The sequence below is a fragment of the Natrix helvetica genome (assembly GCF_964273705.1).
Source record: "Natrix helvetica genome assembly, chromosome: 7".
NCBI classification, from domain to species: Eukaryota; Metazoa; Chordata; class Lepidosauria; order Squamata; family Natricidae; genus Natrix; species Natrix helvetica.
In genome coordinates, this window is record NC_138558.1 from 24,699,084 (window position 1) to 24,720,137 (window position 21,054).

The window sequence follows — 21,054 nt, forward strand, 5'->3', positions numbered from 1 at the left end:
GTTTCTGAATGGAGAGACATAATATATAGATACTATCTTAAAACTTACAAACAAGAATAAACATGGCTAACTTTTCAGATTATTGCTTTTTTAATTGGCTTTTTCCCATGTTACCTTTTTAGGGTATTTGAATAGATGCTAATGTACTTGTTCAGTTGACTTCAGCTGTTCTTTACAAGTAGGTTTTCTAGTAACTTGTGAAATTACCCATAGATTGCAATTCCCGGTAAGATCTTTACAGTTTTTGTAGCAGATAGTATTATGCATCTATTAGCATGCACTTATTATCAGTTGAATGTCTGTATTTTCTCTCTAGCTATTGACAGCTCTTCCACTACTAGCAGTGCATCTCCTGTTCTCAACAATTATGACACCCTCGAAGGTGATGGCTATCCAGGTGAATTGTCTTCTGTTTAATAATTAATAGCATCAATACCGCTTTTTAAAAAATCAACTTACAGTAATAAAGCCAGCCACATAGCTGTATCTGACCAACCTTTCCGAGACTCAAAAAATTAATTCGGAATAAAGTTTGTTAATATTTGGGTGGAAGATCACTAAGAAGGTCTAGGGCTGTAAGCTAAACTAGGAAGTTAAAAACTGCCTAGAAGAAGACTGTAGCAAAAAAAGCTTTGCCAAGTTGTATAAATAGAAGCCTCCACGAAAGAGCAAATTCTTGAAGGAACTAAGCATGTCATAAAGACTTTGTCACGTAAGTATAATGATACTAGCTCTAGGCATAAGATATTTATGTAACTTTGTCATGGCAGATGAACAGGCATCAGAAATAGAGTCATATTTCCTAATTTTCTCACTCTCTGCTTATCAGCTACGCGTACAAGAGAGGGGGGGGGTATCTCTTTAATGGCCGATGTCGATGCTTATTTATTATATTGCCAAAAAAACCCTCAAATCTAATGTTATATTCCAGTTATACCCTTACTTTTATCCCATGCAGCTTAAGATATCTTTGTTTTAAGACTACAATTAAATGAAGAGTAAATGAAGAGTAAATATAAAGTTAAGTAAGTAAAAGGACGCGGTGGCTCAGTGGGTAAGACGCTGAAACTGTCAATCAGAAAAATCAGCAGTTCGGAGGTTTGACTCCCTTGCGCCGCATAACGGAGTGAGCTCCTGTTACTTGCCCTAGCTTCTGCCAACCTAGCACATTAAAATGCAAGTACAAAAATAGGGACCACCTTGGTGAAAAGGTAACAGCATTCTGTGAGCCTTTGGCGTTAAGTCATGCTGGCCACATAACCACAGAGTCTTCGGACAGCGCTGGCTCTTCGGCTTAGAACCGGAGCTGAGCACCGCCCCCTAGAGTCGGGAACGACTAGCATGTATGTGCGAGAGGAACCTTTTACCTTTTCCTTTAAAGATAAAAAGGTAGTTTTGTAAAGTCAACATCCATTAAATATAAAAAAGAATTTGTTCAATTCTTTGGCTTGAAAACATTTAAAATGTGTTAAAATTATTGTTTCAAATGTGTGCATTTGGAAAAAAAGATGTACATCATTTGTTTCATTGATTTTTAATCAAATTCATTTTTTTTAAAAAAAAAATTTTCATTAAATGGTATATAGCATGTGTAAGTCTACAGCTTTGCTAATAATAAATGTATTATGCTTCTATATTTGGCTCAGTGTATTTTGATGCTTGTGTTTTATAAGAAAGAAATTTTAACCTTTTTTTCCCTGTCTAGAAACATGTTCTGCAGCAAGTAGTCCACCTCCTATTTCCTCTGTTCCTCAGATGTCTAAAGTCTCCAAGTCATTTGGTTGTGGGTATCCTCCTCTTCAGCCAGGATACCAGAATGTGACATCATCTTTGCCATCTCCTGCCATGCAACCAAATAACTCTGGATATAATTCTGGATTTTCGCAGTATCCACAGGTTAGGAATCCTGAAAACCTTATATCCATGATGAAACTTGGGTCAAATAAATTGAATAAGAAAGAATGTTTCATTATGCATGACTAGACTTAGAATGTGAATGCTTTGGATTAGAAAATTACTTTCTATAGTTCGGTTAAAGAAAAAGTTTATTCATATTAAATGTATGCTTTATGTTTTAAAGTCTTACATGTTTATTTGGACATCGTAATCTTCCCAACATCTACTGAAGCAGCTAGCTATAATTTAATTTATAAATTTAAAGAAGTAAATGAGTACATAAATACATGATTTTGTTTCCCTAGCAAAAGGGAAGATTTAAAATGTTTATAGCAAAGAAAATCTTAACTGAAACTAGAAAATTCAGAAGTTACCTGCTTCTACATTTCCTTTATCATCTCATATAGGAAAAAAATGGTTTGGTTTTCTTAGAAGCCTGACTGTGATTTGTAAGAATGTTTATTACTGTATCTTTAGCTGGATAGTTAGTTTGAAGTGCTCAGCATAATCATGTTTAACAGTAGTCCCCTCTAATTACTTTTCTTAGAACTCTTTCCCTTAATAGCAATAAGACTTATATACCGCTTTACAACCCTCTCTAAGCGGTTTTACAGAGTCAACATATTGCCCCAATAATCTGGGTCCTCATTTTACAGACCTCAAAAGGATGGAAGGCTGAGTCAACCTTGAGCCTGGTGAGATTTGAACTGCAAAATTGCAGGCAGCGAAGTAGCCTGCAGTACTGCATTCTAACCACTGTGCCACCACGGCTCACTTAAATGGTTCACTGATTAACGTAGGATCAATTAAAAAATGAAGCAGTCCTAATCCACCAATTTACAATCTAAAAGGACTGTGTAAGAATGGAAGAGATGAACACGAGTTATTTCTTAAAGGGATTTGGTCATTTTTATAATGGACAATTGAACACTTAAAAATGGGGAGGAGTTGATTTTTCAACAAAATTGATAGAATGGCTCCACTTGTTTTCTAGCTCTGCTGTTTTATGGGGGAAAGTTAGTGGGAGCTAATGAATAAGATAATTTGGATCCTTAATGAGCCTAAACTGCACATTAGACTTCAGTTTAAAGACTTCATTGTCTTTTGTCAGAGGTATCTTGTATATGGTGTCTGAATTGAGAATACACTTAATTCTTCTCTTTTGGTTAAATGAAAATTATATGCTTAAGTACTTCAGATAAACTTTATTGCAATTCATATAGAACATCTATATTGCATATAAAATATTTTTGTCACATTTCTCTTAAATACTGCACTTTAAGCTTAGGAGACCCATTGAAAATGTCTTGGAATCAAATGCTTTGGGGAGCAAAAAATATAAGGCACAATTCCATCTGCAGCAGCCTTAAATTCATATTGCATGTTTTGTTATATTCTGTAATATTTAATTATCCACAAGATAGGCAAGTTTATAATTTGTTAATATAAAGCATTTTTTTCAAGTTGTGTTTTAGGTGATCTAAGAAAGGGTAGGAGATGTCAAATTCCTCTAAATATTAAAAACACAAATGTATACGGATTGCGAAGATGAAAATGCTTGTCAGTAGATCTGTGTACATCTAATTTACATGTGTATGAGTTTGAAAGGAGGTAGGGAAAAATGACTTGTAGGCTGAGGGAGAGATGCCTGTGGAAGTTGGTAAATGGTAGGTAGCTGACCTTCTCTACCGTAGTCGTCTCATAATCCCACTACCACCACTATTACCACTAGGTTTTCATTTTGATTTGAAAATTGGGCAGGGATGGGAGAAAATGTTTATCCTTCTGACTTTTGAATACAGGATTGCTTTTGCTCCCTCTCAGTTTTTATTTTAGCAGATGATGAACAGCTGTTATGAAGAGGGCATTTTGCCTTAAAGGAGACAGGGAAGAGGGAAATGAGCTTCCACTTAAAGTGGTCTTCTGAATCCAACCCATACCAGGATGGCAAATTAAGTACTGTGGCATAGAAATAGGAGTTAAAGTTCTGGAAAATATTATTGATGTGAGGAAAAGGGTTGAATGTTTCTTTTAATACTTTTTTAAAATGTCTTTTTTCAGGTATATCCCACCATGAATCAACTATCAGCCAGTTTGGGAGGACTTGGGATACAGCAGCCAGAAAGTCTGAGACCCTTGAATCTTATTCAAGAAAGAAATATTCTACCTATTGCTCCAGTTTCACCTCCTTTGCCTAATCTGAACTCTGATCTGAAAAAATTGAACTGCAGCCCAGAGTAGGTATAACATGACAATTTTTGAATGCTTGCAGTTTTAATTTCTCTGAAAAATTGGTCTTAGGATGTGCCTGGTTCCATTTTTCAACAAGAGAAATTTGCAGGGAGGCAAAGGATGACATTTGTATGACTATATAATCAAATACCACAGGTTGCATTGGATGTCAGGACACAACTCCAGAAGGGTAGTATTTGCATAATAATATCACTGCACAAGTGGTGTCATTTTCACTTTGTCATGGTTTTCCGTGTTTGCCACTGATAGAAGTCACTTTGAAAGCTATTCTAAAAACATTTGACTAAAGGGAATTAAGAATACTTCTTTTTAGTCTTTCCACATTTTATTCTGAATCTTGTAGAACAGGGGTCCGCAACCCTCGGGCCGCAGCCCACTACTGGGCCGTGGCCTGTTCAGAACTGGGCTGTATTGTCAGCTGGCTGGCGCACACAGCTTGACTTGTGCGAACGGTGATCTGGCACACATGCGTAGCTTGACTTAAGTGAGCAGCGGGCTGGTTCCCTTCTCCCCTACCAGCCATAAGGGTTGGGGACCGCTGCTATAGAATGACAAATAGTGAAGTCAAATATGACGCTATTACATGTGAAGGGAAACGGGAAAAACAATTCTCATTGTTATCTATTTCTCAGTCAAATATTGATATCAATACTTACCTTATCAGGTCCAATCTGTTACTGGGTTTAATTTTAAAGATACATAAATCTGAGCAAAGAAGAATTTAATACATATATTTTGGTTGTGCTTATATTTTGATTGGATGAAAGTACAAAACTGCCCACTGCCACCTGTAACTGCTTGAACACTTGGCGGCCTCCCGGGGGGGGGGGGGGGGGGGGCTGTCCTTTCTAAGTTTTTTTTTCTCTAACCATTAAGCTACTGGGGGCACCTTCCTCTCTTGTCTGATTGTTTTCTAGGAAGCATCTCCCCCTCTTTCCCTAAGATTGTTCCCACATTCTTATACAGCCATCCTCTCGTGAATGAAGGCAGTAGTTCTAACTTGGTCGTTCTGGACATTCGGCCCCTTCTCAAGCAGCAATTGGATGCTATGGCCAGAGTACCCTCTGCCCAGCTTTGGATAGACATATTTGACTTTCCTTAAAGCCTGAAGTCACCGATTGGGCAAGAGAAGATATATAGCTTTCTATTCCACATTTCTTGTGTATGTCATAATTTATTTTTGTATTTTAAAACATTTGCTCTCCTAATAAATTGCCAGTTTAATCTCAGTAGGCCTTCTCCAATATGTTCAATGTCTCTGGAGTTTCCAGGCCACAAGAGCAATGAACATACAAGATTCTGGCCTGTCTAGGATTTTTGGCAAGCTCTGTAATGTGGCTCTTGAACATTTAAGATTTTTTTTTCTATAAAACAATCAGTACTATTGTTCAAAATAATTGACATGTGTTTGTGATTTTTCTGTAGCTCATTTCGATGCACTTTGACAAATATTCCTCAGACTCAGGCACTTTTAAACAAAGCAAAACTTCCCTTGGGGTTGCTTCTACATCCTTTCAGAGATCTAACGGTAAGACAACCTCCAAGGTCCCTTCCAACTCTACTATTGTATTGCATTATTGTATTATTGCCACAAGTTTTTTGTTAGATAAATTTAAATAAGGTGATTATGTATTTTGGTTTATATATTATAGAAGTATATACATTTTGTGTAGTACAGTAATAGCTTTTAAGTGATGGAAGCTGTAAATTGTGTGGGCTGTTAATGGGTCAGATATTCTAAACAAAAATATACCACTGAAAACGGGTAAAATATTTTCAAGATAATATTGACATTTACCGATTTAAATGCATTTACTTGAATTCAGTGGTTTTCGGTAAACCTTGAAAAATTAATTCACAGTGTTGCTTGTGTAGTATTGCCTTCTGTGGCTGGGCTCTCCAGCTTGCTACTTGTTACCTTACTATAGAAGAATAGTTGTTTCTAGTACTTAATCTCTGAACAGTGCACAGTCAATTTAACATTTGCTGCTGGCAGTTTAGGATAAAAGAGTTGTGAAAACAATTTCTCTCAGATTAATTCTAGAATTGTGTTGCTTTTTTAGCAATTGCCTGTGATAACATCAAGCACCATTGTGAGGTGTAGATCATGCAGAACCTACATCAATCCTTTTGTGTCTTTTATTGACCAAAGGAGATGGAAATGTAATCTGTGCTACAGAGTTAATGATGGTAAGTATTGATCCTTCTCCAATATGCCCAGTACCTCCAGAGTTCCAACTTTCTGAATTCAGTATCAAAGAATCTTTTTCTAGGTATCGTAACATCTATGTTTTTTGAGATACACATTGTTGTATTGCTAATTGAAATAATTGTAGGTGCTGATTTTTCTATTTGGTTTTATTATGCTGATTTCTTCATTGTTTAACTTATTTAAATGACTTAAATGCAATACATTTATTGTATTATTTAGTTCCTGAAGAATTTATGTACAATCCTCTAACAAGATCATATGGAGAGCCTCATAAGCGTCCAGAGGTCCAAAATTCTACCGTGGAGTTCATTGCTTCTTCAGACTACATGGTAAGTTTATATTTTATAGGTCCAGATATAGGGACACGGTGGCTCAGCGGCTAAGACACTGAGCTTGTCGATCAGAAAGATCGGCAGTTCAAATCCCTAGCACCCTGTAACGGAATGAGCTCCCATTATTGTCCCAGCTTCTGCCAAACTGGCAGTTTGAAAGCTTGTAAAATATGCAAGTAGAAAAATAGGAACCACCTTTGGTGGGAAGGTAATAGCGTTCCATGTGCCTTTGGTGTTTAGTCATGCCGGCCACATGACCACAGAGACATCTTCGCACAGCGCTGGCTCTTCAGCTTTGAAGATGAGCCGGAGATGAGCACTGACCCCTAGAGTCGGGAACAACTAGCACATATGTGCGAGGGGAACCTTTACCTTTATATGTGTAAAAATGGGGGGTGGGGTGGGGTTACATAAATGGCAAACCTGTTTAGGCTAGAACTGATGTAATAAGCACATTAGTAAAAATCAATCTTATCTTACAGCTTCGTCCTCCGCAACCTGCAGTATATTTATTTGTGTTTGATGTGTCCCATAATGCAATAGAAGCTGGATACTTAGAAGTTGTGTGTCAGTCTTTGATGGAAAACTTAGACAAGTAAGAACTTTCTGTATTTATTGGACACAACAGTACTTACTTTTTAAAGCATAAGGAAGATTGGATGGAACTTGTGGTTTTTTTCCACTTGAAATGAAATGTCTAACAACACTGAAGTGTCTAAAAAGTCACGGTGTTGCAGTGATTAGAATGCAGTATTGCAGGGTAACTCATTGGTCACTGCCAGGAGTTCGGTTCTGACCAGCTCAAGGTTGACTCAGCCTTCCATCTTACGGAGGTCAGTAAAATGAAGACCCAGATTGTTGGGGGCAATATGCTGACTCTGTAAATTGCTTAGGGAGAGCTGTAAAGCACTAAGAAGCGGTATATAAGTTCAAGTGCTATTGCCATTGCTAATGATAATGTGACTTCCATGTAGTTGTGAACAATGTTCCCTCTAATTTTTTTTCAGCGTGAGCAGAAAAGTATAGTGTTTGAGCGGCACATTTTTATGCCTGAATTTTTTTCACAGGTGTCACCTAAGACAACAACAAAATCAGTATTATTTGAAACTCAAAAGTTATGTTTATTCAAGGTACCCGCTTAATTAAAAGTGTTATATAGTATCACTTAGCAACGCTCCTGCTTAGCAACCAAAATGTTGGGTCAGAAACTCTGGCATTTGAAGCACGCAAGTCTTAAAGCTGTCAAGTTACAAGATCCTTGCATCCCTAACCCTTTAGGAAAAAAAAAACCCAGGGTCCTCAAACCTGACAGCTTGAAGACTTGTGGACTTCAACTCCCAGAATTCCTCCTCCAGTCACGTTGCGGCGATGTCATCTGCGTGGATCTGCTCCATCTTCGGTTTTTTTCACAGGGGGCAGGGCTGCCGCTGAAGATGCCGACGACGAGCCCCTGCCAGAATAAGAGCTGCCTCCTCCTCCTCCACCACCACATTTAGAGTGAAGCCGCCAAAGCTCCTGCTGGTGCCCCCGCCCGTGGCGGCGGCGCATCCCCCTCCACTCGGAGCACCTGAGCTTGGCACCGCATTACCTCTGCTGCCCCCCTCTCCTCCGCCGTGCTTTTGAGAAGCCATGAGGCTTTTTTTTCCCCTGCTGCCCTCCGCCGCCTTCCTACTGGCTCCCGCGGCCTCATGGCTCCTCAAAAGCACAGCAGAGGAGGGGGGGCAGAACGTGGGGCTCAGCTCAGGTGCTCCAAACAGAGGGGGAGGCGCCGCTGCCATGGGCGGGGGCGCCAGCGGGAGCTTTGGCGGCTTCACCTTTCACTGTCACGAAATCTGCTGCAGCGTCGGGCAGCAAATGTGGTGCTGTTAGAGGAGGACGAGGCGGCAGCAGATATTCCAGTAGCGGCAGGGGCTTTGAGGGTTTATCCCGCGCTCACCAAAACAAGTCCGGGGAGGTCCTTTGCGGGCGGCCAGTTCTAGCCGTCTGCAAAGGACCTCCCCAGCCTCCGGCGCCTGTGACAGTACAAAACACTGCGCGGCAGTTGGAAACTGCTGCACGGTGTTTTGTTGCCACCTGTGCGGCCGCGCAGCCGCGCACCTTAGAGGGAACAGTGGTTGTGAAACGACCTCTTGGTCAGACTGTGCTATAGAAAACAGCCCCTCTCTTTAGCAGCATGCTCAGTCCAAAGTTTAATGAAAAACTAGGCTTAAACTTCTCCTTTTCTTTTTCCATATTTCACCCCACCACAATTAGCTGCAATTTGACATAGCTAGTTTTCTAATTGCCAAATAAGCAGAAGCGGTGGGGGGTAGGGGAGAGAACCAACTATGAACCAACTATGTTCAGGTTTCATTCATAAATTCTGGGTCCATGACAGAAAATAGTTAATAAGGTGCTAGATAGTTCATTAGGAGCATATTCTTTTCTAAGATAAATCAATAATCATTTACTAGCGTTATAACCTCTAGAATATACCTCTGTACTGCAGGAACATACTTGCTTTTGTTTTATTTTCATACTAAAGGTTGCCTGGAGATACAAGAACAAAAATTGGCTTCATAACATTTGATAGCACTGTTCAGTTCTACAATTTGCAGGAAGGATTATCACAGCCTCAGATGCTCATTGTTTCAGAAATTGACGGTAAGATTATTTGAACAGTTGGAAGAATAAAAGTTAGAAAAAGCAACACAGAATTCAGTATGAGTTAGCTCACTTTAAGGTTACAGAATATTACAACTATGGGGGGAAATGTTACTTCAGTTATACTAGTTTGATCATACTGGAATTGAGTGGTGTTTTCTTTTCCCAATTCATGTTTGCAACTTAATTTGAAAAACGGTCAAGACAGACTAGGATAGTTTAGGATTAACATATTTGTTCTCTTTTGCACATTGAGAAATGTAATTCAGTTGCAGAAGTGCATTACATTTGCATCTGACCATTTTTGCTATTTTACTATACTTTTAAAATTATATTATATTAACGTAAGAAATCAAAGGTGAAACATGTCTTTTCCATAGATATTTTCCTGCCTATGCCTGATAGTCTACTTGTCAATCTACATGAAAGTAAAGAGGTAAGAGAAATACAATAGCATTTACAACAATAATTATTAAACTAAAAATATTCATGGTAGCTTCTTTGCTTTTGATTACATTAATTTAGCATATAGTGTTGATACTAAGGTGGTATCTTAAAAGGACTGCATCTTTCCAACCATGTTATAATCTTCATCTTAGAATATACACTTTTCCTTTGTTTTCTATGATTCTGTATAGTTTAGAGAATCAGAAGAGATTTGATCAAATAAAACAAGATGTACACTAAATTCAGAACTTGATTTAAAATAATTTTGCTGCAAGAGAAAAGGGAAGAGTTGCTGGTGTAGCACAGATGAAATTTAAACAGATAGGTCAGTGTACCCTGGAGGGGGCACCACAGGGCCGTGTGTGTGCATTTGAGTTTGTGTTATGCTCTTGGGAATCTTGGATTTAATTTAGAAAAATCAGATTCATCGCTGAAAATGGACTTTTTAGAAATGTAGACTTGTATTGAATTTTAAAAGTATTGCTAAGATTTCAGCGTTCTTGCTCATTTTATTTTCCAGCTAATTCAAGACTTGCTGAATGCGCTACCAAATATGTTTACCTACACAAGGGAAACACACAGTGCATTAGGCCCAGCTCTTCAAGCTGCCTTTAAACTGATGTCTCCAACTGGTGGACGTGTATCTGTGTTTCAAACACAGTTACCTTCTGTGGGCACAGGATACCTACACTCTCGGGAAGATCCTAATCAAAGATCAAGCACCAAGGTATTTGTTTCAGATAAGGAATTAATTAGACAGGCTGGAAATGCTTGGTAGAAACATTAGCTGGCAGGCTCATTCTGTCTGAGGTGATGTTGGATTTCCTGCCTAAGCAGGGATTGGACTAGAAGATCTCAAAGGTCCCTTCCAACTCTGTTATTCTATTCTATTCTATTCTATTCTAAGAATCTCCATATTCATTCTAATGAGCCAAATGTTGAGTGTTCAAACTGTATGTGATGTGTGATGAAACACTGGAATCTATGAACGTGGTCCCTGCCTTCTTATTTTAGTGGAATACAGCCCAGTCTAAACTGATAACATCATTTATTTAATCACATCTTTTGAACAGATTTAAAAAAGTCATGGAGGAAGCTGTTACGTAGTGTTCATAGGTTTTTGAAGGTGAAGTAAGTTTTCAGAAAGTATATGAATGGTTTCAATATAGAACTGGAAAATTCTATTGGTTTCTTTGCAAAGCGCTTTATATGGACTACCCATGAAGAGCATTGGGAAGAGTCAGCTGGTGCAAAACTGCAGCTGTAGAGATGATTTAAGAATGCCTCTGGAAGGACACATGCTACACTTCCTGTACTGGTTACCAGCTTCCTTCCAGGTCTAGTTCAAAGTGCTGCTTTTGACGTTTAAAACTTTTTTTATGGCATGGGCCAGGTTATCTGAGGGAATGCCTCTTCCCGATTGCATCTACCCATCCCATCAGGAAAGGCATGGAAAGGCATGTTGTCGGTCCCATCTGCCATAGAGTTCCATTTGACTGTTTTCTGCCATGACACGTGCTCTCTGGAACATAATTCCTCCCAATGTGAAGTTATCCCTGATCTTTATAGCCATCTGGAAAACCCTTGAAACTTATTTTTTTTTCAGCAAGTTTAGGGATGCCTGCTAATAGTCCACCTGTTAGCTGCATTATATGCAATCTCTCCCTTCTTGTAGCCTTGTTTTATCCATGTTTATTATTTTTAGTTGGCTTTGTAATATATTTTAATTGTAGGTTTCATTATTCGCCTCTCATAGTCGCTTTCTGTGAGATAAGCGGCAATATGAACTTGAGAAATACAGATAAGAGAGCAAAACAATAATTTATGTTTCTATATCTTCCCTTCTTCAATTGTTGCTGTAGGTTGAATATCTAAACTATTAATTTTCAGCTTATTTTTAAAATAACTATCATGTAATATAAGTAATGTATTTAATACCTGGGATAATTACAGGGGAAGAATAAGCCCTTAGTAAGAATTTCCATTGTTGCTTTGCTAGACCTAAGCGCAAAGAAATTTACTCGGTGAAGGACTCATCTCGCTAATAAGTTCTAGTTATTAAAAGATGAAAGTAAAATTTTTAATCAGGAAATATAACAAGTTATATTTTATTTATATATAATGTTATATTACTGTAGATTTATATGTAGCTTCAGCTGTTGCATGCCTTAAAATTTAATAAATATATTCATAATGATCAGTTGTTAACAGTGCATTTAATTTGCAGACAGCTTAGACAAACAATTTTTTTTCTATTGCATCAATGATCTTACTTTTTTTGTTGCATTAGGTTGTTCAACATCTTGGACCTGCAACAGATTTTTATAAAAAATTGGCACTTGATTGTTCAGGACAGCAGACTGCTGTGGATTTGTTCCTTTTAAGTTCACAGTATTCTGATTTGGCTTCTCTCGGTAAGGATTATTAACTTGCATTACTTCATAGTTTACCGCTTTGAGGAACCCTCAGTGTTAATTTGTAAAAAAAAATTATAAAGTTCCAAAACGTGTTTGCTCAGATGTTTGCATTGAAAGAAGGTGGTTAATACTTCACACAAACATTTGAAATACTGTAAAGGGATGCTGTCTCATTTTTAAATTAGTTTTTTTTCTATATGATTACTGTGTCGGTAGATTGTCTCACATGCCTGATATGTCTCATACAATAATTCTGCAAACTTGTTGTGAAATGCATAAAGGAAGCCCTACTGTGTAAACTATTTTGGGTTCCTAGGAAAAAAGGCAGTGTATGAGTGAGTATCATAAATAATTGGAATGAAGAAAAACACCTAACATAGAAAACGAAGCTGTTACTGTACTTTACAATTGTTCCTTTATGTAGATACAACTATCAGGTTAAGCAGGTATTGATTAAAGGATTACTTTGGATCTGGACTGAGCATGCTTTATATACCTGGCGCAGTGGTGTCTTAAAAGATTAACTTTCTTTGGAACTGGGGTTCTTTCAGGACCTGCAGTAGATAAAATCAGCCCATTCCAGTTTTGGAACAGCTTCCTCACTTAGATCCAAAGACTGCACACGGCTGGTATCTAATGTGTATGGCAATAATTCAGATTTGCATTATGCAGGGAAAATGCATTATGAAATCTCTAAGAGATGGTACAAAAATGGGACCCATTGATATACATTTTGTTCCTTGCAAAAGTTCTTATCTGTGGTTTCATATGTTGAATCAAAAATCTTCACCTGGCTTTCTTCAGTTAAAGCCTGGATGTGAGGGCGAACTGGCTGCAACATCTGTCACTCCATTGATCACCAGGGTTGATTCGGATAAAGGCTTGCAGTGTTAAGAGCAGCATCAGATGCTGGAGCGCTTCCTATAAATATTTAAAAATTATTATTTTCCATTTTCCAGATGATGAATATTTGTTTTAAAAATAAGAATATGTCCTGCCTGTATTGACTGGATATTAACCATTTTTTCATCCTCCCCTAAAGCTTGCATTTCCAAATATTCTGCTGGATGCGTCTATTATTATCCATCTTTCCATCATATCCACAACCCTGTTCAAACAGAAAAACTGCAAAAGGATCTTAAAAGATACTTTACACGAAAGATTGGATTTGAAGCTGTAATGCGAATAAGATGTACAAAAGGTATCATCTGGATTTTGAAATAAATTTACCGTCTTTCCCCAAAAATAAGACCCAACTGGAAAAATAAGCCCTAGCATGATTTTTCAGGATGCTCATAATATAAGCCCACCCCATAAATAAGCCCCAGTTGAGATTATCAGCCGGACAGATGCATTTCATGCCATATTTCCAAAAAAAATAAGGCCTAACTGGAAAACAAGCCCTAAAATGTCTTTTGGAATAATTAATGTAAGACCCGGTCTTATTTTGGGGGGGAAATGGGTAGTTTGAATATGCAAATATCATTCAGAGTGTGTATTAAAAAAATGAATCGGAGTCACTCAGACAAATAAATTCCATAACCTGGAACCAAATGCTTTTGTGAGAGTTTAGAGTTATTCCATCACTTCTGCAAAAGAAGTCTTATGAAGATTGGTGCATCCTTGTCTTGATTATGATGGTTTTTCTACTAAATGAACTATTTGGGATAGTATTTTTCTCAGACTTAAAATAATACATGCATTATTTTATCTATTTTTTTCAAGTAGCACGTTTCTTCATTTTTAGTTGTTTGAATCAAGGCAAAAGTTTATGAAGTTTGCAGGGAGATTTTTTTGGGGGTGGGGATGAATCCCACACTTACTGTTTTGCACCATTTTCCCCACTGTTGTTCCAAGTCTCTGTAACTTGTAGATTATTTTCTCTCATGCCTGGGGTGGGTTGGGGGGGAGGGCCAGAGGAAACAAATGTGTTAAGTGGCCCAAATGTTTTCTACCACCAGTACATATTCTGTCTTCAAATGTGGCTGTTGTAGCCTGCAGTATACTTTCTAGAGAGAGAAAGCACCATTAAACTCCGTTAATATACCAAGGCTAGTAGGTGTATTTATCATCAGTCTTTGTTACTGGAATATTAACTGAAACTTTGCTTTTTTTCTTCTAGGGCTTTCGATTCATACTTTTCATGGTAACTTTTTTGTGCGATCTACTGATTTGTTGTCACTTGCAAACGTAAATCCTGATGCGGGATTTGCAGTGCAGATGTCCATTGAAGAAAATCTCACAGATACATCACTAGTTTGTTTTCAAACAGCACTTTTGTATACTTCCAGCAAAGGTAATCTTAGAGAAGCATCATAATTGTTTCTAATATCTTTTCTATAGAAAAAGACAAAACTAAAGGCTGATGGCATAGAAAAAATGTTCCCTTTGATTTGAAGTAGCTGGCATGTTGCCTTTATGTGACTAGTAAATGTATATTTAAAAAATTGGATCAAAAATAAACACTGCATATTCATCACTGTGTGATTGGATCCTAATACAGGTGAACGGAGAATTAGGGTGCATACACTATGTTTGCCTGTAGTGACTTCCTTGATGGATGTTTATGCTGGAGCAGATGTACAGGCAATTATATGCCTCCTAGCTAATATGGGTAAGTTGCAAATAAATGTTCAAATATCACATTTTTTTTGCAGTGTAAAATACATACATTTAGATGGGTAGGCAATGGGAAGGCACCCTTCTTCTGCCCTGCCATGGGATAAACATTTAGTATAAATGACGTAAACATCCAGCATAGTTATAGAACTCATTTCATTCCTTAGTCGTGCGTACAACTTATTCCACCACCCAGGGATTCCAGAGGGATTCCTGGGGATGGAAATTTGTTGATGTGGGCAGCTATAGATTATACAAATAAATAAATGCCACTGCTTTAAATTATAAAATAACTATTAATATTTAGTTTGCAGTTAGTAGCTATTAATGGTTATCACCTTGGATGTGTGTGGTAAATAACACTGTTACTATAAATGCATGCAGAAAACAGATCCCGTGAGTACAACATACTGATTATTAATGGCAACATACTCAGTTGATATAGAGCTTATAGCTTCAAATTTTATTTTATAGCTACTAAGATAAAAAATAAATTACAATTTATCAATTGTAGATGTCCTTTATCTTCTCTCTAAAAGAGTTTTAGACAATTATGAGATATGAGGTGTGTTTCCTTTAACGCAATATAATTTAGTCTTGTTCAGTGTATTCTGGATCAACTGCATGTTTAATATCTTCAAAGCTATCTAGAAAAATGAAAATGTGCTAGCAGAATAGTAATGCATTGTATTGGTATACTTTCATTGCCTCTTTATGGTTCCTTCACAATTATTTGCTACTACTTCATTTTCTACAGCTGTGGATCGATCTGTTTCATCAAGTTTGTCAGATGCTAGAGATGCTTTAGCCAATGCAGTCGTAGATTCGCTGTCTGCATATATGTCAACAGCATCAAACCTCCAACAATCTGCTTTGATTGCTCCATATTCTCTCAGGCTGTTCCCACTGTATATTTTGGCTCTTTTTAAACAGGTATAACCTCTGATAAACAGCAATTCAAAAAAAGTAAATGTTAAAATCTGTTTTGATTACAGAAATGTGATGACTTATACAGATGAATAGGTTGAATACCGTATCTTTGTAATTTTAGTGGGCTTTATTGTAACGTAGAACGAATAACATGCATCAATTTGCTTAGCTTTCATAATCTCTAAAGAAATATAAAAATACTATTGCTACTCATCAATATTGTACTTGTAACCAGTGTTTACACTGTTTTATAATAGTAGCTAAGAGATATTTAAATTTTTGTGATATATATATTCCATTAAGTGGAAAAATTTTCTGCCAGGTAGTTATTCATTTAGATGTTCTTAGCCTATCTACAATAAAAGGCAAATATTTTTCTTTTCTCATTTTTTTTACAGAAAGCTTTTAGAACAGGTACAAGTACACGTCTGGATGATCGCATATATGCTATGTGCCAAATAAAAAGTCAGCCTCTGGTTCATTTGATGAAGATAATCTACCCCGGTTTATATAGGATAGACAAGCTTACTGATGAGGTATATTTGCATGTGTGCGTGTATACGGGTATATATAATGTATAATTGTTATCTCTGTTAAATAGAGGTGGTCTTCCTACTTCCTATTCTAGGAGCATCTTGGACAGCTGCATACACCTCTTGTGTTCCACTGTATCACTAATAAACTAGGTAATTTTTCACCTAGTCTTGAAAGACTTGCATTGACACTTAGTGTGTTTTGTACCACAACTCAAACCATTGGTTACAAACAAAACAAAACAAGTTACCTCTTTTTCTTTTTTTGTTTATTTGAGGGCCCCAAAAGTAAGTAAACATTTGTTGCTACTAGCCTTTCATCCTGTGGGAAATTGGCCAAACAAAGCTAAAACGTATTCTGAGGTTGGTCAATGCAAAACACAAAACAAAAAATATCAACCATACAAAAGCTCAGCATGGGTTAAAAAGTAACATTTTGTGCTTTGGGGGGGGGGGGGGCGTTGGATGAGCACTCATTGCCCCAGTACTGAATTATTACAATGGGACTGAATTATATTGTGAGTTTAATTGCATTATCCTATTTTAGGGTGCAATACACGTCAACGACAAAGTTGTACCCCAGCCCCCTCTTCAGCGATTGTCTGCTGAGAAATTGACACGGGAAGGAGCTTTTCTTATGGATTGTGGCTTGGTGAGTTGCCCATTTAAAACATTATGTTTCATCTGTTTGATACAGCAGTTTCCTGTGCTTGTCTCCTCATAGTATTATGTCTTTAAATCACATTTAAGCATTATTTTATCCCAATAAAATCTTGATGATTTCATATGTTATCAAAGAAAAATGTATATTTTAATTACTTTGTTTCTAACACATTCTAGATCCTCTACATTTGGCTTGGAAGAAGTTGTGATAATAACTTCATTAAAGATGTGCTTGGCTATCCAAATTATTTGTCAGTACCTCAAAAACTGGTAAGAACCTATTTTAAATCCAGCTAATACTTCCCAAGATGAGGCTATAGATGAATCATACAGGCATGAAAATGAAGTAGTTCTCAGTTCTTATTAGAGCTTGCCTGGTTTTGATTCCCCTCTTCATAATTTATTTTCTTATTTATGATATAGACAGTTCTTTCAGAACTTTGTTTATAAAAAGACAGCATTTAAATAAGATGAAAATAATAAATATAAATTATATTTTTATCACAACATTCTGAAAGTGTAATAAAAATGTGATGCTGTCTTGAATATCTAATACAACAGCATATTATAAGTGTTTAATTTTATCACATTGTATTTTTCTAGACACAGCTTCCAGAATTAGATAATGTTTCTTCAGAGCGAACCAGGTCCTTTATAACTTGGCTGAAGGATAGTAAATCTTTAAACCCAGTACTTCAAGTTATTAAGTAAGTATTCATATATGGCATACAAAAGGCAACATCACTTATATGAAATAGGAGTTTTCTGGCAAACTGTCCTTTGAATAGGTTTTTTTAAAGAATGTATTCAGGAATGCTGTCCCTGTTTAAATCTGTAATGACTTGGCATGTTTATCAATTAGCTTATTGGCCAAATATTTCCTGAGTTGGTACATTTGAAAGGCATCTGTTATGAGGGCTTGAGAACAGTAGGGAGGAATTGAGAAGTGTTGGTGGGCATGACTGAAATGGCACTGGGATGTTTCAGAATATTTACCCAACTGATTTCTATCAATTATCGACTCCTGCAGATAATTTTTATTTTTTTTCCTCCATGTTTCAGGGATGAAAGCCCAGTGAAGACAGACTTTCTTCAGCAATTAATTGAAGACAAGACAGAGGCTGCATTTTCTTACTATGAATTTTTGCTTCACATTCAACAACAAATTTGTAAGTGAGAGGAAACAAACAGAAGGAGGAAAAAAATCCCTGTATGGACTTTTTTAATCCAAATGTCACCTTGTCAGCGAACCACACTGGAAGTGATTAAAACCAAGCATAGATTCTTTAGTATCCATATACAAAGACGTTCAGTTGTGAAAGGACAAAATACACATTGCCAGATGAATTTTACAATTCTGCTTTGTTATAAAAACGATGGACATGACACAATAGTAGTAGTATGTTTTCAGTTAGTTTTATATGCATTTCCAGTAGTGCAACACTATGGTGTTTCTCCTTATTTCAAGCTGGTGGTCATATGTGGCAGTGTGGAATAGTATTTATTAATGAAATCTAAAACCAGAGAGTCTCTTTCTCAGCATCTCAACATTTAACAGCCTTTCCCGATGATCTCCAGCAGAGATGGCAAAAGGCAGTGCTCCATGTTGTTTATATCAGTTTGTAAAAGAGATAATTCACTTTTGAAAGCTTAACCATTTTCTCTGTGAAGAATATATACAATTTTAATACAACTTACAAAATTGTAGAAATATGTATAATGTACAGAAGTGTTAACATTTGTAAAAAAAAAAATTTTTTTTAAAGGGGTATGAATTGCTTGATGGCCGTGGTGCTGATAGGTCAGTTACAAACCACTTATCTCGGTTAAACAATAAGAGTTGGCTAGCACATATTAAAACAGATCTGAATCCACATAGGAAAAATGCAACTTTGTAACTCATTTAATTGGTCCCTTATGTGGATTTATTTATGATCAGCTAATTAAAAGTATTTGCTTGATCATGTGTTTTTATCTCTATGTGATTACTGCATTTTAAACACCAATACCAGATGTCTTGCTGTATTAAAGGTTTATTACTTTATAGGCCTCTTGAAAAGAGGCTAGTGCGAATATTGAATTCAGGTTGGGATTTTGATTAGAGATATATTGGCTTGTGACACTAACTAGTGGCAGCTAGTGTCTTTTAGCCTTAGATTACTTTAGGTATTTTTGCAACATTTTAGGATCCTTGATTCTCTGTTTTGTCATCCCATCACCATAGGATGTTAAAGAAAAACCAATTGAATTTTAAAATGGATGTTTCTTCAGCAGGTGATCCAAATATTTGCCTGCATTTTTCTTTTCTTTTTTAAAGTTAAAACTTTTGTGCGCATAAAGTCTAAATAGGGCTATTGATTGCACATTTGCATTTTATTTCTTAAACACAAGTACAGCTATAGAATGAAATTTTATTTTTAAAATGACTTCTTTTTTTAAAAAAACAGCTAACAAGCACTAATATATTCTGAGAAATATCTATGTCCTAGTATGTTTCTACTTGTAACAATATGCTTATGCAACAAAGTTGTTCAATTACTTTTCAGTTTTGGTTTTATGAATACGCAATCGGGATACTACATTTTCAGTAACTTTTACTAAAGCATGCCAAAGGATTTCTCAGAAAAAAAAATCAACTGCTTCTATTTGTGGCATATTTTTGGTATCAAAGTATGTTGCATCAGAATAAGAAGCATTCACCTAATACTTTAAACTTAAATAATTCATGTTTTGAAGAGATATAATGCCTCAAATATTTTGGTAAACATATTGACTGAAAATGTATGTTATATGGAACCATAAATGTGTCAGATGCATTAAGTGTGATTTTAACAATTATTTTTTGAAAAAAAATTCTTGTGGAACTTAGTACTTAATATTCAGAAATATCCAAAGCCATGATGTATGGTAGATCAACCTGTAAAACAATTCTTAAAGTTTTATTCTTCTATATTTTATATATAAAAATTGTCATGAAAAGTACACTTGAGCAGTATTTTGCTTTGGGTAAGGTATTTGCTGCCTCTTAGATGGAAAATATTTAGCACTTGTAATCCTTCCGTATAGTTCAGTATAACCAAAACCATAAAGATGGGTGAGTTCAGGTAAGTGCTATATACAGTTACTAGCTGAAATTCAGCATCATAAATTGTAAGAGTTTTTGCAAATAAAGGTCGGTCAATGCCTTGTGATTAAACATTAAAAAAAGAGAAAAATGATAGAATGTTTTAGTTTTATTTATGGTGCAGTCCTATATCTTACACCATATTCTACTCAGGAAAAAAAATGCTCCATTGAATTCAATAGTAGCTCCTCATTTAATTCTACAGACTTTTTGTCTCAATTCTGCTTATGCAATTTCTTTTACCACTTTTACTGGTTCTTAGGGAGTTATGCAAAAAAGATGAAAAGTTTGTGATAGTTTTGTAAGTATCTCAAGTCAATGTTTTTAACTTTCTCCATAACTGCTAAACTAGGGGTCCCCAACCCATGGGCCCTGGCCCTCTACTGGGTTGCAGCCTGTTCAAAACCCAGCAGTGGGAGAAATGGGCACACATGTGCCCATGAAGCTCCATTGCACAAATGGAGGGTGTGTGTGAAGCTGCATTTGTGTGAATGGAGCTTTGCGCGCAAATGCCCTCCACTCATGTGAATGGTATTTCATATACGAGCACAAGCACCCTCCACTTGCGTGAGTGGAGCTTCATGCATGAGTGCAAGCATCCTCTGCTCATGTGCAAAGCTCCATTTGCACGAGTGGAGGGCGCACACAGCCACTGTTTGTATATTTGCAGTTGTGTGCGTGTGCGCCTGCCACTCATACACCCCCCCTCCGTCCTGGGCTGGGTTGCCAAGTTGGAAAGGTTAGGGACCGCTGTGCTAAACTAAATATTTGAATAAAATACTCCACAGGTTGATGAAAATGGAGAATGATGAGTGAATATCAACTCTTTGGTTTCCATTTTGAAGCATATCATGGACTAAAATCTGGTTGCCCAGTAGACTGCAAACCCAACCTGTATGGTTGATTTATGGTTAATGGTTAGTTATGGGCTAATTTCATGTGTGTATGTGGACATAGCCACTGCCTTAAACACAATTTTGAAAGT

At 36.8% G+C, this 21,054-nt stretch overlaps 1 protein-coding gene across 2 annotated transcripts in view; it reads left to right on the forward strand.

Moving 5' to 3' along the window:
• SEC24B (SEC24 homolog B, COPII coat complex component) overlaps nucleotides 1–18,906 on the forward strand; it is a 30,189-nt gene extending 11,283 nt beyond the window's left edge. For both annotated transcript variants that reach the window (XM_081959688.1, XM_081959689.1), the window contains 20 exons: nucleotides 317–397; nucleotides 1,706–1,896; nucleotides 3,958–4,133; nucleotides 5,575–5,677; nucleotides 6,213–6,339; nucleotides 6,581–6,690; nucleotides 7,176–7,288; nucleotides 9,218–9,336; nucleotides 9,717–9,772; nucleotides 10,304–10,510; nucleotides 12,074–12,197; nucleotides 13,243–13,401; nucleotides 14,323–14,496; nucleotides 14,704–14,814; nucleotides 15,577–15,752; nucleotides 16,148–16,285; nucleotides 16,830–16,934; nucleotides 17,123–17,215; nucleotides 17,549–17,652; nucleotides 18,008–18,906. In XM_081959688.1, the coding sequence (XP_081815814.1) occupies nucleotides 317–397; nucleotides 1,706–1,896; nucleotides 3,958–4,133; nucleotides 5,575–5,677; nucleotides 6,213–6,339; nucleotides 6,581–6,690; nucleotides 7,176–7,288; nucleotides 9,218–9,336; nucleotides 9,717–9,772; nucleotides 10,304–10,510; nucleotides 12,074–12,197; nucleotides 13,243–13,401; nucleotides 14,323–14,496; nucleotides 14,704–14,814; nucleotides 15,577–15,752; nucleotides 16,148–16,285; nucleotides 16,830–16,934; nucleotides 17,123–17,215; nucleotides 17,549–17,652; nucleotides 18,008–18,122 (2,582 nt within the window). In that variant the 3' untranslated portion in view covers nucleotides 18,123–18,906. The remainder of the gene's footprint in view (nucleotides 1–316; nucleotides 398–1,705; nucleotides 1,897–3,957; nucleotides 4,134–5,574; nucleotides 5,678–6,212; nucleotides 6,340–6,580; nucleotides 6,691–7,175; nucleotides 7,289–9,217; nucleotides 9,337–9,716; nucleotides 9,773–10,303; nucleotides 10,511–12,073; nucleotides 12,198–13,242; nucleotides 13,402–14,322; nucleotides 14,497–14,703; nucleotides 14,815–15,576; nucleotides 15,753–16,147; nucleotides 16,286–16,829; nucleotides 16,935–17,122; nucleotides 17,216–17,548; nucleotides 17,653–18,007) is intronic.
• Nucleotides 18,907–21,054: the final 2,148 nt, after the last annotated feature.